The sequence below is a fragment of the Squalius cephalus genome (genome assembly GCF_949319135.1).
Source record: "Squalius cephalus genome assembly, chromosome: 22".
Lineage (NCBI taxonomy): Eukaryota > Metazoa > Chordata > Actinopteri > Cypriniformes > Leuciscidae > Squalius > Squalius cephalus.
Genome location: NC_137143.1, coordinates 19,071,969 through 19,087,896, shown reverse-complemented (window position 1 = coordinate 19,087,896; position 15,928 = coordinate 19,071,969). Strand labels below are relative to the sequence as shown.

At 36.9% G+C, this 15,928-nt stretch overlaps 1 protein-coding gene across 4 annotated transcripts in view; it reads right to left on the bottom strand.

The window, feature by feature from the left end:
- Positions 1–15,928, bottom strand: part of prickle2b (prickle homolog 2b) — an 81,870-nt gene that overhangs the window by 4,892 nt on the left and 61,050 nt on the right. For 3 of the 4 annotated variants that reach the window (XM_079857579.1, XM_079857580.1, XM_079857582.1), the window contains 4 exons: positions 7,683–7,866; positions 2,538–2,651; positions 2,268–2,405; positions 574–777 (listed from right to left, as the gene is read on the bottom strand). In XM_079857579.1, coding sequence (XP_079713705.1) covers positions 574–777; positions 2,268–2,405; positions 2,538–2,651; positions 7,683–7,866 — 640 coding nt within the window. Of the gene's footprint in view, positions 1–573; positions 778–2,267; positions 2,406–2,537; positions 2,652–7,682; positions 7,867–14,279; positions 14,827–15,928 lie in introns of those variants that run through there. The other variant, XM_079857581.1, reaches the window with a different exon arrangement.

The following is a 15,928-nucleotide window of genomic DNA, read 5'->3' as shown; positions in this document are numbered from 1 at the left end:
GAAAATGAGAAAACCCTGCAAGAGGAACTTTTTCGGTCTCATGCAAAACTCCTGATTGCATGGATTCGTATTGGGATGACTGGATTTTTTTGCGAAACAATGGTATACGTGACCGCATCTAAATGCAGTTCTCTCAATAGGAATCCATATGTACAGTGAAAACATTTCCCTGTATGGATTTCACATCGGAATTTACTTTTAACACGCAACAAATATAAAGCTGCTTGTTTTGGAAGTGACCTCTAAGTAAGCGGTGCTTCATGTATCGCTACACTATTGACAATGGACCTGTGAAAAGCTTTGCTAATGTGACCACGCCTTAAGATGATGAAATTTCCTCAATGTTAAAACTCTAGGACATTCATAACCTCATTTCCTTGAAAAACACCTTAATAAAAAGAGTGATTCACAATGTTTTTGTGCCATTTAGCTCTTTTTTTTTTTTACCTAAAAAGGACTATATTCCAAATATCTGCAGTTCACATTAGGCAGCCATGGTTAATTATCACGTATAAGATACATACTAATGTTAAGAGGTTCATGTCTAGTAATAGCAGGGTGAGAGTATCTCACCTCATCACAGGCCGAACATCGAGGTTTGAGTCTCTCAGCATGGTGGCGACCACAGAAGATCTTCCCGTCTTGGTAGAAGTAGATAAGATCCACCAGCAGCTCGTCACACATGCTGCACACAAAGCATTGTGGGTGCCAGCACACCCCGTGGCCCGCACGTGACGCAAAGACGGCAATGTCACCTCCGTTTATCTGTCCCCCACACTAAAAATGTGAGAAAGTTAAAGGGTTAAAAAGAGTCTTGTTGACATTTATAGGTCATTTAGCAGCAGGGTACAAGATTAAATCAATACTCATTATCTTGAGACTCTAATATTATGAACAGATGTGTTTATAGATCGACTAGTTGTCCACCAAATGATTAGATATAAAAACTAAAATATGTTTTAATCTACATGCTTAAGGAGGGAGTTTAAAATGGGGGAAAAAAAAATCTTTAAACTAAAACTGCATTTTGAGACCCCTGTATTTCTGCATCAGGCTTTTTTTTATTTATTTTTTAAGAATGCATCCTATGTAAACTTCCACTCTGATCACACAACCCACCCTGCAAAAAAAAAGTTTTTGAAAGTCTCCTATGCACACAAAGGCTGTATTAACTTTATCAAAAATATAATAAAAACTGATCATGTGAAATATGATTACAATTTAAAATAACTGGTTTCTATATTAATATATTTTACAATGTAATTTATTCCTGTGATGGCAAAGCTGAATTTTCAGCATCATTACTCCAGTCTTCAGTGTCACATGATCCTTCAAAAATCATTATAATATGATGATTTGGTGCTTAAGAAACATTTCTATTATTATTATCAATGTTGAAAAAATTTGTGCTGCTTAATATTTTTTGGTAGCCGTGATGCATTTTTTCAGGATTCTTTGATGGCCTTTATTTGAAATAGAAATCATTTGTAGCATTATAATTGTCTTTCCTGTTACTTTTTATGAAATTAATGCATCCTTGCTGAATAAAAGTATTAATTTTTTCACAATTACCAAACCCAAACATATGTATGACAGTGTGCGTATTTTTTGCATATCCACAGACAAAGCAAAAAAAAGCAAAAAAAAAAAAAAAGAAAGAATTTGTAACAAGTGGCCACCATATTCTGTCTGCTATATATAAAGGAACAGCTGACATTAGCTGGTTTCTTCATTAAAGGTCTCGTTCAGCATTTCTCAATATATTGCATTATGCGGAGAGTCAGCAAATGTTTAATGGGCCAGGCAGATGCATGCCCGTCACCTTCGAGACCAATATTTATTAGAAAAAATACATCTTTTCAACGGCACTGGGAGCTAAATGGGGGCTTATATCTTTAAGAGTGTCACAGTAGAGGATACATTTAAAAAAATGCACCAAAAAAAGCCAAACTGTGTCAGTGTGACATCTGTTCCTGAGAGGTAACAGAAGGGGAGAGAAACAAGGCAGGTGGTCACAGACATGCATATCCAGCTTAGATTCAGCTCTTATTCACTTACTGGCACTAACATGACATCCCAGGTGGACTTACACATAAAACCTATAGAGGAAGCCTTAAAACCGACAATGAAAATAAGCGGCTAAGAACAAAACTACCAGTTTCAATGAACCACTGAAGCTGATCTCTTCCTGTGGCCACAACACCCTCCACCCCAAACTATGATTCATTCAAATGCCACACACACACACAAATGAACACTTTGCACACCTGTTCACAGATGGCTCCAGTCATGGTCACCGGGAAGGGCCTGACGTTACCGCGGCCCAGGTTCTCCCTCTTCCTCTGGTTGCTGAAGAGCTTCAGCTCTCGTTTTTCCTCATCATCCAGACTGTTACAGTATCGCACCTGCACAACAAGAGCTCAGGTCAGCGGTGACGCGTAAACATGGACAGACACGTGTGAAAAATGATGGCACGCACAAACATACATGCTTTTTGAGAGGTGACCTTTTCGTGCAAGAGCCCAAGCTGATCTTACCTCATTGTCGTGTGGGGGAAGCTGATGCAGAAGCTGTTTGATGCGATGCTTCTCCCCAGGACTGTTCACGTATGGAACTTTATCCTCTGGCAAAGAGCTGTAATACTGATGTACCTGGAATGACATTGGAGAACAATATCAGCTCTGAATTACTTCAATTCATAGTATTAATATGAATTTATTATTATCGTTTAAATACATAAAGGAAATTTTGCAAAAGCAGGTTTGAGTGGGACAAAATCTGGTTTTCAAGTGGTTTGTAGTCACAAATTGGAGGGGTGATTTCATGCTAGCAAATAAATAAAACAGCAAGTACTTGGTTTGTTAAATCAAACACATGGATTCTGGCACTTGGGTGAGACTGTTTCTATATCCCTGTTGGTGTTAACCCCTTCCCCCTATTTCGCCCAAGGTCCTCGCCTTTCACACACGCAGCTATAACAGTCAGAGTGATTTATGGATGAGCAATGCACGAGTTAATGGAATCGGCCCCTTCTATCCCCCCTGACGTGTTTAAATGGAGGACCCTTTATCTCAAGATGATAAGAATGCATATCCAGATCTCATCCCAGCTTAATTAACCGTAGCTTTACATTTTTGAATGAAAATGGACATTATCATTATCACAGTTGTCTAATCAACATAATGAAATTTAAGTGTAATTACATCACACAGTTCATTTTATAATTGGCCAAATAATGAGAGCATGAGTCTACATTACACTATAATATAATTGTGTGTAGACTCGTGGCTGACTTTTTGGAACGCAAACAGGCCAGTGAAGAATCCAGACTTAGCAGGAGCCATAATAAGGTTCTTGCATCCTCAGACCACCCGTCCAAACCTATTACACAGATCTGATGGCCTAATGGCTTAATCTGATATAAAGCAGGGGCCATCTGCCTGTGTCAACAACCAGGAATAAGAAACAGTGCTGAATACAACTGAGAAACTGTAATGAAATAAAGCCTAAGCAAGCAGCGTTTTCACTATGTCTGAACATATCTGCAAAAAATTGCTTTTGTTAAATGAAATAAAGCGGAAATAAAATCAAATAAATTAGATTAAAACTTTTAACTAAAACAACTTTCACAAAAATTTGAAATGTTAAAGTGCAAAATCAAAAATACAAAAATTAAAGTTATAGAAATGTTTTAAAAAAACTAACAAAAATAACAGAACATAATGAAATTACTTATTAAATTTACTAAATACTAAAATTAAAATACAAAATTTTATAATAAAAAAGCTAATTCAAAATATTATTAAATATTTATATAGTATATGAATTATATTAAAATAACACTGTTCCAAAAATAATTACTGTTTTCTAAGAAAGTAGTAAAAAAGGTTATATAGCCTATATTACACCCCATTTTTAGATTTATAGCTGTCATCGAATAACAAACTATCAGTTGCTGTTACACATGAAATTTCACAGCAACTGATACAATAGCAAAAGCTAATAAATTTGTACTTTTAATTGAAACAGATTGCAGTTCCCTTTGGTGTCACTTGGGGTGCAAAAATGACATTCAGCTTTAAAGAACAACATGAATGTCATATTATTACTTTACATTGTGTTTTTACCAAGCAGCGTGAACGAGTGATACGTAAAGACACAGATGAAATACTGCTTATCTCAGAGTCCCATCAAAATGTGTTTTACAAGAGCCAGGATACATTTGGGATACGGTCTGAAACAAATTATCAGCTTCTTCTGTAATGCGTGGGATTTGTTTTCAGAGCCCCATCCATGTCCGGTGTTTAATGCCTCGCTATAATAAGGAGCTGTCTCTTTAAACGAGATGATTGCTCTTCCGTTGCTTGTGTTGGCCGGTACAGTGTCAGCAAGGGGTTTCTGAAGGACTCGTGCAGAGGTTCTTTTGGGATAGTTGAAAAATTACACGGAACACCAACTGTGGTCTGGTCCTGGTAAATTACAGTGGAGACATCCAACAATAACACACTCCCTGGGCCAGCAAAAGAACTGTTGTGACGCAGCGATCAGAAGGACATGGACCCAGAGCCCAAAGCACTCACACAGAGGAACAGCTTGTGGAAATAACTATAATCAGCAGGAAGGGATCTGGCAACCCGCCCCAGTGTCAAGGGATCTTGCAACTGCATTTTGCGCCAGACAGAGAGAGAGGGTGAAAAAATGCAAATGCTCTTGATTTGAGGGCAAACCAAGCAGAGCCCAGACAGCTGTTTTCCATTGAACAGAGAAAGGAGGCATAGCATACACTGGATGACACAGTAAATATGCACCATAATTTGTTGAAGAAAAAATAAATTCATTAAAAGAACTGGCTCACAAAGGTGTTATTGCAAAACACTTTTGCTGCTATTGAGGTAGAGCACGGGTAAGTTAGGGACAGGTTTGGTGGAATGGTTAGGGTTAAGGGGTAATGGAAGGGTCAACACCAGTGTAATTAGATGTGTAATTACAGAAATTAAGTACAATGAGATGGAACTGGATAAATATTCTGAATGTTCCAATCCAATCTGACTTCTGACCTATAATGCTGCCTGAATCATAATCATATACTGTTCGTTCGGTGGCCAGAAGAGAACTGGCCTCCGACTGAGCCTTGTTTCTCCCAAGGTTTTTTTCTCCATTTTGTCACCTGATGGAGTTTTGGTTCCTTGCCACTGTCGCCTTTTCCCACCTTTGTTGCCATTGGCTTTTGGCTTGCTTAGTTGGGGACATTTAATATTCAACAATATTATTGATCTGCCTGCATTGACACCATTACATGAGAACTGAGCTGGACGATGACATCACGGTTTTCTCCAGAGCGGCTATATAAATGAACTAATAACTTTTTTTACAACAAAAATGAACCATCACTGAACTTAAGCTGGACTATGATGCTATTTTCTAATAGAAACAAACTTTGTTACATTATTTTCCTGTTATCACTGTAAAGCTGCTTTGAAACCATCTGTATTGTAAAAAGCGCTATATAAATAAAGGTGACTTGACAATGTAAAGAAAAACGTATGTACACAAGTGCATTGTATCAAATGAATAATTTAAATGTTAGTGCAGTTGTTAAAGACACTTGATAAAAAAAGAATGAGTCAACTGATTGAAAATCAGACTACATGGTTTATGTAGTATAAGTCTTGATTCACTAAAACGAACCAGTTCATAAGAGTCATTTGTATTCAACATGTATTTGGATCAACATGGATCTGCTTAGCTGACTCAAAATGATGGACCATTACATTTCTAAAAACAGATAATTGGATGACTCGACTAATTCACTCATGTAAGCATGTGTCAGAGAGATTTTGGAAACAAACTAGGTTGGTGTCTTGTGAAACATTTTTGGTGGATAATGACTTTGCAAGGCATTGAATCTTTCAAATGAATCCGAGAAATGAAGCAAAGGCCAGATTTAAAAGTTTGCTCAAGCAGCTAAAATAATCAGTTCCTAAACACCTCAGCTAAAGCAAATCATGTTTTCATGTACTTGATTGTCCCTTTTGAACATCTGTTGACTTTAAGTAACTTTGCAACTACATTGCAACTAACTCTCACTAAAGTCTTAGTAGTTTGTCTGCTTAATATCTGCTAACTCTTTATTGTGATGGACCTCCAACAGACATTCTAATGACTATAAGTAACTTTGCAACTACATGTCAACTTATTCTAACCCTAACCCCACCAGTCTACTAATAGAGTTAGTAGACATGTAGGAACAATGTTACTTATACACAACAGAATGTATTTTAAAGGGACCATCAAAATAAAGTGAACCCAGATTTCTTGTTCTAAACCAGATCCCAAATGTTCTGAAATGCACAGCAGGGATCTGCCATCTTATCTTATTATGGACGTGGATGGCCTAAATTTCCACTCTATGTCTAAGCAAAGCTAATTTGTCATGGCCTGAGGTAATCACTGTCTCTGGGTGAAACTGCAGACACCAGCTTTCAAAGCACAGAGAGAGGCATAATTAATAGCTTGCTAATAACATGAATGGACACCGAGTTCTTGTATCCCAGCAACTTCCTCCCATCCATCTGCATGAATGCTGCAAAACTATTGGTATTGACTTAAACCAGAGCCACTACAAACCAAGGGCTCTTGGAATACAGCCTAGAGAATCATTTATTAGTATAATACAGAATATCTAAAGGAGATTACTCTACTATATACACTGGCTCCCATCATTTTTATCAAGTATTTATAATAAACAAGAGATGATAAAAAGGCTTCATAATATATCAGTCTAACGTCGACCATCAATTTCATTATCTTTCCTAGATAGGATCGTTCAGTCTGGCAAATGTGAGCTGATCAGAAGCACATCACGTGACCTCCAGAGACACAATATGGCCGACAGCCGTTGCAGATGGTGGAGGTGCTTTATTACTTATTGACCCGTTTTGCTGTTGCGTTAAGACTTTCTTCAGTTCATCATGAAAATTAAACTCACATTTATAAATGATTTCACTGGCCCATAAAGAGGTCTACACACACCGGTGCCTTATAAACTTCATACACCAACCTTCTGAAGCAGAGCATCACTATAGTAACAAAAATCAGTGCAGCAGGAATGAGTGATCATAAAGAGGCATTCATCTCAAGGGTATTTAACTTCCAAACGATTAAAACCTTGTCGAAATTTCATGCAGAATGCTTCAATGCTTCTCTAAACATACCGATGAAAGTAAAAACTGTCTTTAACACACTGCATTACATTTATCAATCCGTTTAAAAAAATAAATATTCACTGCCGGTCAAAAGTTTAGGGTTGGTACGATTATTTGATGTTTTTGAAAGAATTCTCTTATGCTCATCAAGGCTGCATTTATTTGATCAAAAATTATATTGTAAAAAAAAATACAATTTAAAATAACTTTTATTTTAATATATTTTAAAATGTAATTTATTCCTATGATGGCAAAGCTGAATTTTCAGCACCAATTACTCCAGTCTTCAGTGTCACATGATCCTTCAAAAATCATTTAATACATAAAATAAAAATTATTTAATGGCACTGATGGTTCCTTTAAGAACTTTTAACATCTATGGAAATGTTTTTTTTTTTTATAAATACAATTTCTGACCCTAAACTATGGAATGGAAGTATAAATATGATTTGGGTACAGGGCAGTAAATAGCGTTACCTGTTCAGGTTTGAGTCCGGGCGGCACCCAGGCATACTCCTCCAGAGCACACCCGGAGTCATCGTCGGATGTAGAGTTCCTCTGGAAGTCATACATCAGCTTGGTCACGGTCTTCTCCATCTCTAGAGGCATGGTGGTCACAACATGCTCCTCACGAGGGCACTTACAGTGGAGACAGATCTTCCTAAATGCAAAGAAACCAACGGTTAAATAAAACAATAGTACTAGGGATGCACCGATATGAACATTTTGGCCGATACCGATAATTCCTTATATCTGAAAGCTGATAACCGATATATAATTTTTGAGAGCCTGATTACAAAAACAATAGTCTCACCATTAAAATCCATGTCTCATGCACACAATTATAATCTTCTCATTATAATTTTATGTAGCCTATATGACAGGACATGCTGCATTTTCCTTTTTTAGAAGTGATTCCAATCATATTTAAAGCTATTCAAAACCATCATGGCGTACAGTGCACATCTGAAGTGTCTCAGCTACAGGAAATAATCCATTATTTATCGGTTGTAATATATCGGCCAAATTTTCTTAATGGGCCGATAACGATACCATTAAAAATGACATTTATCAGTCGATGGCGATATGGTGGCCGATATATCGTGCATCCCTAAATAGTAAACCTTGCCATTTGTGTATTTTCAAAGGAAAATCCTTGTTGTTAACAATCATGATTATTTTGGTTTTGTTAGTTATTCGACCTTTAAATGGACAATTTTGGATAAACTGAGAATCAAACATTTTTTCTTTTGTTTTATTTCAAATAGAGAGCACAATTCTCCCACGATTCTAAACAGGCAACTAAACAAAATAATCTATTAGGGGTTCTGACTAAATGTTAATTGCTGCAGTCTATTTAAAAATGTTCAATTATTTGAATTATTTAAAAAAAATCTGTTTGAATAAAGACATTTAATCAAATGTTATTGCCACTGAACTATACACTTTTATCCAAGTACTTCTGTGATAATATGAATAATTGTAACAGAAATATTGATATCGTACGGTTGAAAAGACTATTTGTGAAGCCGTTTCATACCTATATACATAACAAATGCTCTCTCTGGCTCAGTGGCAGCGCCTACGCAGATTTGAATGTTCTGCTGTGATTTTGTCAAAGGTTTCATAGAAACAGGCGAATCGGTGTCATTTATGAATAAGATTGTGGGTGTGGGTGTTTGAATCGAGATCACAATCCTTTAACGATTAATCGTGCAGCTCTATTCTCAAGTAACTCTCGCATCCAGCTTTTCTCTTTTTATTCTTTTACTGTGTCAATCAACATATCCACATTTGGTTATAACCAGGGACGGCCCGTAGATTCCAACAAAAACCCACAACACGTCTAATGACTCATGTCACGATGAAACACACCCTCCACCAGTCAAGCACGCAGCGTCTGGTTAGCGTCCAGACAAGCAGACACAGGCGTCAAACTCTGCCAAAACCACACTTTTCAAGCACGCCGGCCAGTTGGTCAGATTAACTAACCTCTTAGACCAAAGGAAGAGAAAACAAGCCGCCCACTTAGGGCCAATCCCATTAGCACCTCAGAGGCCTGACAGGCTGCAAGGTGTCAAAGACAGACACCGGCCAGTAACCCAATGATTGACTGACGTTTTCACATTGGCCAGATGGTTAACTTAAGAACATGTTCATCTACGTCAAAGAACTCTAGTTGCTATGGAAGCAAGGCAAAAAAGATTCTGTTGGTTCAGTTTAAGCCATCAGCAAATCTGTTATCATGCCTCTATTGTCCTAAGGATATGAAGAGTGAGTCATGGTATAATTTCCTCTACAAGATTTAAGTGCATTGACATGCACTTAAATGTGAGATTTCATTCTAAATAAAACAATTATTTGTCTTTTTAAAATGTCACGTAAATAATAGTCTGACTAAAATCACATCAGACTTTTGTTAAGTCTGACTAACAGACCTAGATAATGCAATTGTATCTTGGCTTCATCCAGCATATACATGTTAATCAGACTACAAGTGACCTTGGGATTTGCTTTAAAAACATGCAACGTTTACTTATTCCTACAAATATTAAATGTCCCACTGTGTTATGTATTCTTGAATAGATGAAGACTTTAGCTCAACTACACAAGACCCCATTGTGGCTCGATTATAACTGTTCATGTAAACATACCTATAGTTTCATAAGCAGGTGAGTATTTAAACGGCTTCCATTGGGCTACAAGGATAGATTCTGTTAAACCTACACTACAGTTCAAATGTTAGGGGTTAGTAAGATTTTCTCTCTCATGCTCACCAAGGCTGCATTAATTTGATCAAAAATCTAATTATAAAGAAAATAACTGTTTTCTATTTTCATATACTTTAAAATGTAATTTATTCCTGTGATGGCAAAGCTGAATTTTCATCATCATTACTCCAGTCTTTAGTGTCACATGATCCTTCAGAAATCATTCTAATATGTTGATTTGCTGCTCAAGAAACATTTCTTATTATTGATCATGTTGAACGGTTGTGCTGCTTAACATTTTTTTATAGAAAACTTTTTTTTTTAGGATTCTTTGATGAATAGGAAGTTCAAAAGAACAACATTTATTTGAAATAGAATTCTTTTGTAACATTATAAGTGCCTTTACGGTCACATTTTATCAATTTAACGTCTCCTTACTTAATAAAAGTACTGATTTCTTAAAAATAAGAAAATGTAACACTTGTATAACTGTAATAATTCATATCTTATTAAAATTTGCAGAACTGACAGTGTATTCACTTGAGAGTGATATGATATTTCATACTAGCTGAGTCTTAAACACCAGAAAGAGTGCAAATGACTTCACTCTTGTTCAACATCTCATCTGGATGTTTTATGAACAAATTCTCTATTAAGTCTCTCAGGGAAAATGTCTCTCTAATAGGCAGCAAAATGGTCAAAACCTGTGGACAACAAACAACCTCAAGTGTCTTATTATAATGGCCACTTTAATAACATTAAAGTCAAAATGTAACAAAGTATCAAGCAAGGGATCTTTTCCCAATTGTAATATATATATCTGAGTGAAATGGACTATACAAAAAAAGTATGGTGAGGCTTGGCTCAATCCATCGGATTGATTGGATGGAGGCAGATCCCAAATGACATTCCAGTATAATATAACCCAATATAAGGAACATTCCTTGGCGTTAATGTATTTTCTAAAGGGGCTATGGGGGTACATTAGACAAAAAAGGTTGCGAAACACTTGCCTTGAACACAATAGTTCACTTATAAATATTTAAGATGTAGGAGACAACAACAACAACCTATAAATGGATGAAGTGCTTTAAAACCTGCATGAACCTCAAATAGTTTAAAAAGCATCTCTTTGAATCAAAATGAAAGACTCAGAGATAAGATGGAAGGTTCTGTAGGAGGTAATCGGTGAGCAGACTTATATATAGGCCATGCAGCTGGTCTCTCTGCAGTTCCAACACCCTTGAGCAAGGACAGTTCACCTGCATTACTTGAGGGTGGCAACTGGCAACTTCACAACTCACACTAATACTGAAAACTCACAGGAACATAGAGGCCTTCAAACAGGCCATCTGTGAATACCAAACACTTTTGAGAACGTATCCGCTCTCTCCCACGGTGACTAGTCATTCTGTAGAGCATAACTAGAAAGTATAAGGGCAGGCCAGAAAACAAAAAGGAATTGCTACAGCAATCCAGCACTCTTGGGAAGTCTTCTCTCAGAACACTTTAATATATATCTTAACTAATAATGCAAGCATATCTGGAAAGGATGAACATTTAGCTGAACTGAGATTTCTAAGATGACTCTGAAAGTGTTCCACGGAGATGGTCCAGATAAATGAACTGGACAAAAAATAGGTCACCGTAACTCCCTCCTCAGTCCTTAACCACACATAAAAAAGGATTGAGTGAAACGTTCCATGTTTTGACATGCTTCGCACATGACTGCAAATTCCAGGCTCAATACCACTGCACGGTCCATCGATAATGCTCTTCCAATCATCTAAATGTGATTTGAATTAAAAAGGATGCCGGGTTGCAACTACGGATGCTGAATTCATTACAAACGTCATGCTAAAACCCAGTCAATGTGATCTACAAGCCTGCACTGAGAGCCTTTAGAAAGGATTTGTCCTACATAGCAAATATGGAAGACTGGGAATGTAATCTAGGGATGACACAGAAGGTTGTTATGCCCCTGAGACAACCAAGCGGAACGTGGTAAATGTGATTTATGATCTGATCGGACAATTGCTTATTGTGGGTTAATCATTGCATTTTTAAATTGTTCAGACAACAACAGATGTGGACTTCTGTCTAGCTTGAGGGAAACTTATCCCCTTAAAAACCAGACCTGTGCCACAACCAGACAATCTAATTATTTTTAACAATAGCCTATTGCTAGACAACAGTGGCATTGTCATCTTTAATACAACTGCCATTTAATAAGCGAGGAACCAGGTCTGCAGTAGCAAAGGTTGTTATAGTTAACTAAAACCATAACAAAACTGTTTAAATGTTTTTTATTTTTTATTTAACTAAAATAACTAAATCTAATACTAAATAAAAATGTTGATAAAAACTATTAACCATTTAAAACACTAATACATATTTAAACTACAATAACAAAACACAACAAAATTACAAAAACTTTAAAATTAAAATGTACATGTAAATTGTAAAAATACTAATTCAAAATATTAACAAAAACTATAAAAGTATTTCAATGATCCCAAACACTGGCTGTAGATTTTACAAAATTCCAGTCTCTGATGAGGCTCCCAGGCTTTTCCATGGCATCACTCCGGATGAATTAAATAACCTTTCTAAAGGGCATCACGCAGTGGAGAATCTGGTCACAGCTGGATGCTAGTGAAAGCCAATTCACCCTCTTTTCTCACTTATCTATTCAACTGTGTGTACTTTTCCCACGTTAAACACAGACAAATAAAAAAAAAGACAAATAATTCTGTCAATTTCATATTCAAAGCACTGTTTTGTGGCATTAAATTAGTTTGTGCTTCAATAACACAAAAATACACGACATCTGTATTCACAAGAAGACCGTACTACTGTAGTAGAGTCACATATCTGAGTCTTTATGACTTTAGAAGCTCATAATATAGAAAGTGACAAGTAATTAAAACAAGACAACCTTTGTGACTGATGACCTACTATATGAACTTAGACGGATGAATAAATCAATTATTTGAAGAAAAAGAAATCAGTTTAATGGAGGCTGCTTCAAATGGACGAGTGGTGAGGGAGGAAACGATATTGATTTAATTGAAATGGTGCTGTAGAATAAGATGGATTCAGCCCAGAGTAACATCCTATTGACAACAAGCAAGCGAGTGACCCATCACAACAATGATGGAAAGTCAGAGTCATTCCGCAAATCTGTTCTTTCAAATGGTTAAAAAAAAAAATGGATTCAGTTCTATTTGCGTAATTGCGTCACAACGTTGTCACTGACAGCTGAATTTTTAACTGTTCTGCATGCGTGTTGATAAAACTGTCATAACCGGATCATAAACTTAAATTCAATACTTTTTTGTAACATTTCTGCTGTTTGACTATTAAAGTAGGCTAATTTAGCCTACTTTTTGCCACATTAGTAAAATCCACATTGCACTCAAAAAGCTCCTAAGCCCATTCACACTATAAATAACTATATTAGCATAGCCTACACGCCATGACCATAGCAGTTCTGTTGTATGCTGCTATAAGTGCTCGAGCTCTTTAAAATTAGATTGATCTGCCCTCCATCAGCAGGAAAAAAAATCGCTCTGAAAATGATTCCATCCATTTCTTTCCTGTGTATCGTTATCACAGCTGTGGTGTGGACTTTCCTGTTCTCATACCTATTATTAAAACTTTATAGTTATAGTAATCTTAATAGTCATTGTCCATGGTGTGAACAGGCATTCACTGTGAGTACATTAATCGATTCGCGAATAGCGACTCAACTTGCACGAAAGACGATTCTCAAACGATTAAACGAGTTGTTGAATTGAGAACCTCGGACCAACTCCGTTAACTATTCAGTCTGGTTTCTTGAACCCTGTGTTAACCAATTAAATGATAATATCAGATTCAAAAGAATCTGCTCTCACGAGAAGCGCGAGTGTGCTATATTCAGTAAAGAAAATCGCTTGTGCGAATTCAACAGCAGCTGCCTGGTTTTTCTTTCTCTCCTGGGCATTATTCTCCGCTTTGTCACTTTTATGTGTTAATCCAACAAAACATTACCAAACAAAGGCTTAATCCGACTATCAGAAACAGGTCAACTAGAAATGACTGAAGATACAAGATAACTGGTGAAAGTTGTATTCCGTCTTTCGCAGGCGTCTAAAAGCTTTATTTTTTAACACCATTTAAACAGACGCGTGGATACGTAACAAGATGACGGAAACCGTATCAACGTCTGATTTATAAAATGTAGTTTATGTAGGCTATCAACTTTCTCGGAATAGCTCGACCACATAACGCAGCGAGCGAAAGGGAAAAGTCATCACGCAGATTTTAAACTGCAGACCCGATTGTAACAGATCGAGCCACGTACGTAGACTACACTTACCTTTTACCATGAACGGAGATGAGAGAGTTCGATGTCGCCAGTCGTGAATCGATCTAAGCACGCGCTACACATTTCCAGCCTGAAAAGCGATCTGTTGGCGCACTTTCACTTCTCCACAAACAAGCGCTCGCTGCGATTCAATCCGCGCGTCTTTATCAAGCACTAGACTGACCAGCCTTTAGTTCGTACAAAGGTATCGTCCAGGAAAGACATGCCTCAAGCTCTGGCGCTTTGGATAAAACATCGACAGTAACGTGAAAGCACGAAGCGTCCCCGCAGATCCAGCGCGCTTCTCCGTGATAGTTCCTTCCAGCAGCATTCGGGGCGTAAAGCCATGAACAGCCTGCGCTTCCCCTCAATAACAGGCTATGAGAGCTCAGTGAACCGTGGCTTGGACTCCACTGGCTCGCTGTTCGCTCTGCCCACTCGAGCTTGTGAATGGTAATGAGCGTCCATGATGTCAGCAAGTCAACGTCCCTACATTAGTTTAATTAGCACCGTGAATAGCTGGTGTTGTTGGAATCATTTACATGCAAATCAGTCTCTTTCCCTCCAACTGTAAAGAGCCCAGACAATACACGCATTTCATAAGGCAAAAAGGAGGGGAAAGAACAGCGTTTATATGTAAATAATGTACACATTTAGGATACAATTTTAATTTTCATAAATAAGCCAGAAAAAAGTTGAATAGCCTACTGAAAATATTTTAAATGTTCTGAATCAATTTCAACAAATTTGTTATAATAACATTATAATATTATAAAAATTTGACAACATTCATATTACCTGCCACACACACATTTTATTTTATTTTTTAGAAAATAAAATCTGTTAATCACAGGCAGCTGTATTTAAATATATGGTCATGTGAAGAAAAAAAAAGCATATCCAATAAATAAATAAATAAAAAACACCCAGAGGAGGAGGGCATTTGTGGCCAAAACATGTGAGTTTGCAGCCCATTATAATAATAATTATTATTATTATCATCATGAAAAAGCCAACTGAATAAAGGCTTTTAAAAACTTTTTGGGGAAACTTTATTGGATTGTATCATTTCCCTACAAAAGAGCACATTTGAACATATCTCACAGAACATTTGAGCATGTTAGATTCTTTTTTATAATATATGCATAGTTTGCAAGATTAAAGACATAGCTTTTGCAGGCATAGCTCATGCATCATAGCATCATCTATGAACGCTGCTCTGTGTTGGTTTTTGGTTGTCTATGTTGTCTCACCATGAGATCATATAACCCTATATACCCACTGACACATTTCACCCATTTCTCCGCTAATCTGAAATCTCATGGTGAGACAACCAAGACCACCAAAAACCAACACCGAGCATTCATAGATGATGCTATGATGCATGAGCTATGCCTGGTTGAGTAAATCAATACTTATTTCAAAAGCTCGCTCACAACACCAGTTCGAAACAAAGAGAGAGAAAAAAAAAAAAGAAAGCCAAAAAAGAAAGCCAACAACAGCGGTTAAATTCCTTAATAAAACGTCCATAAATCTATTTGAATGCAGCTGGCTCTTTAACTTCCAGGTGGCTTAAGTTCTCTGTGTGGATGTGCAGTCATCTGAAAAGAGGGTATCTCTTATTGGACTGTGCTTCTCATTTACCATGCCAGCCTGAGCCA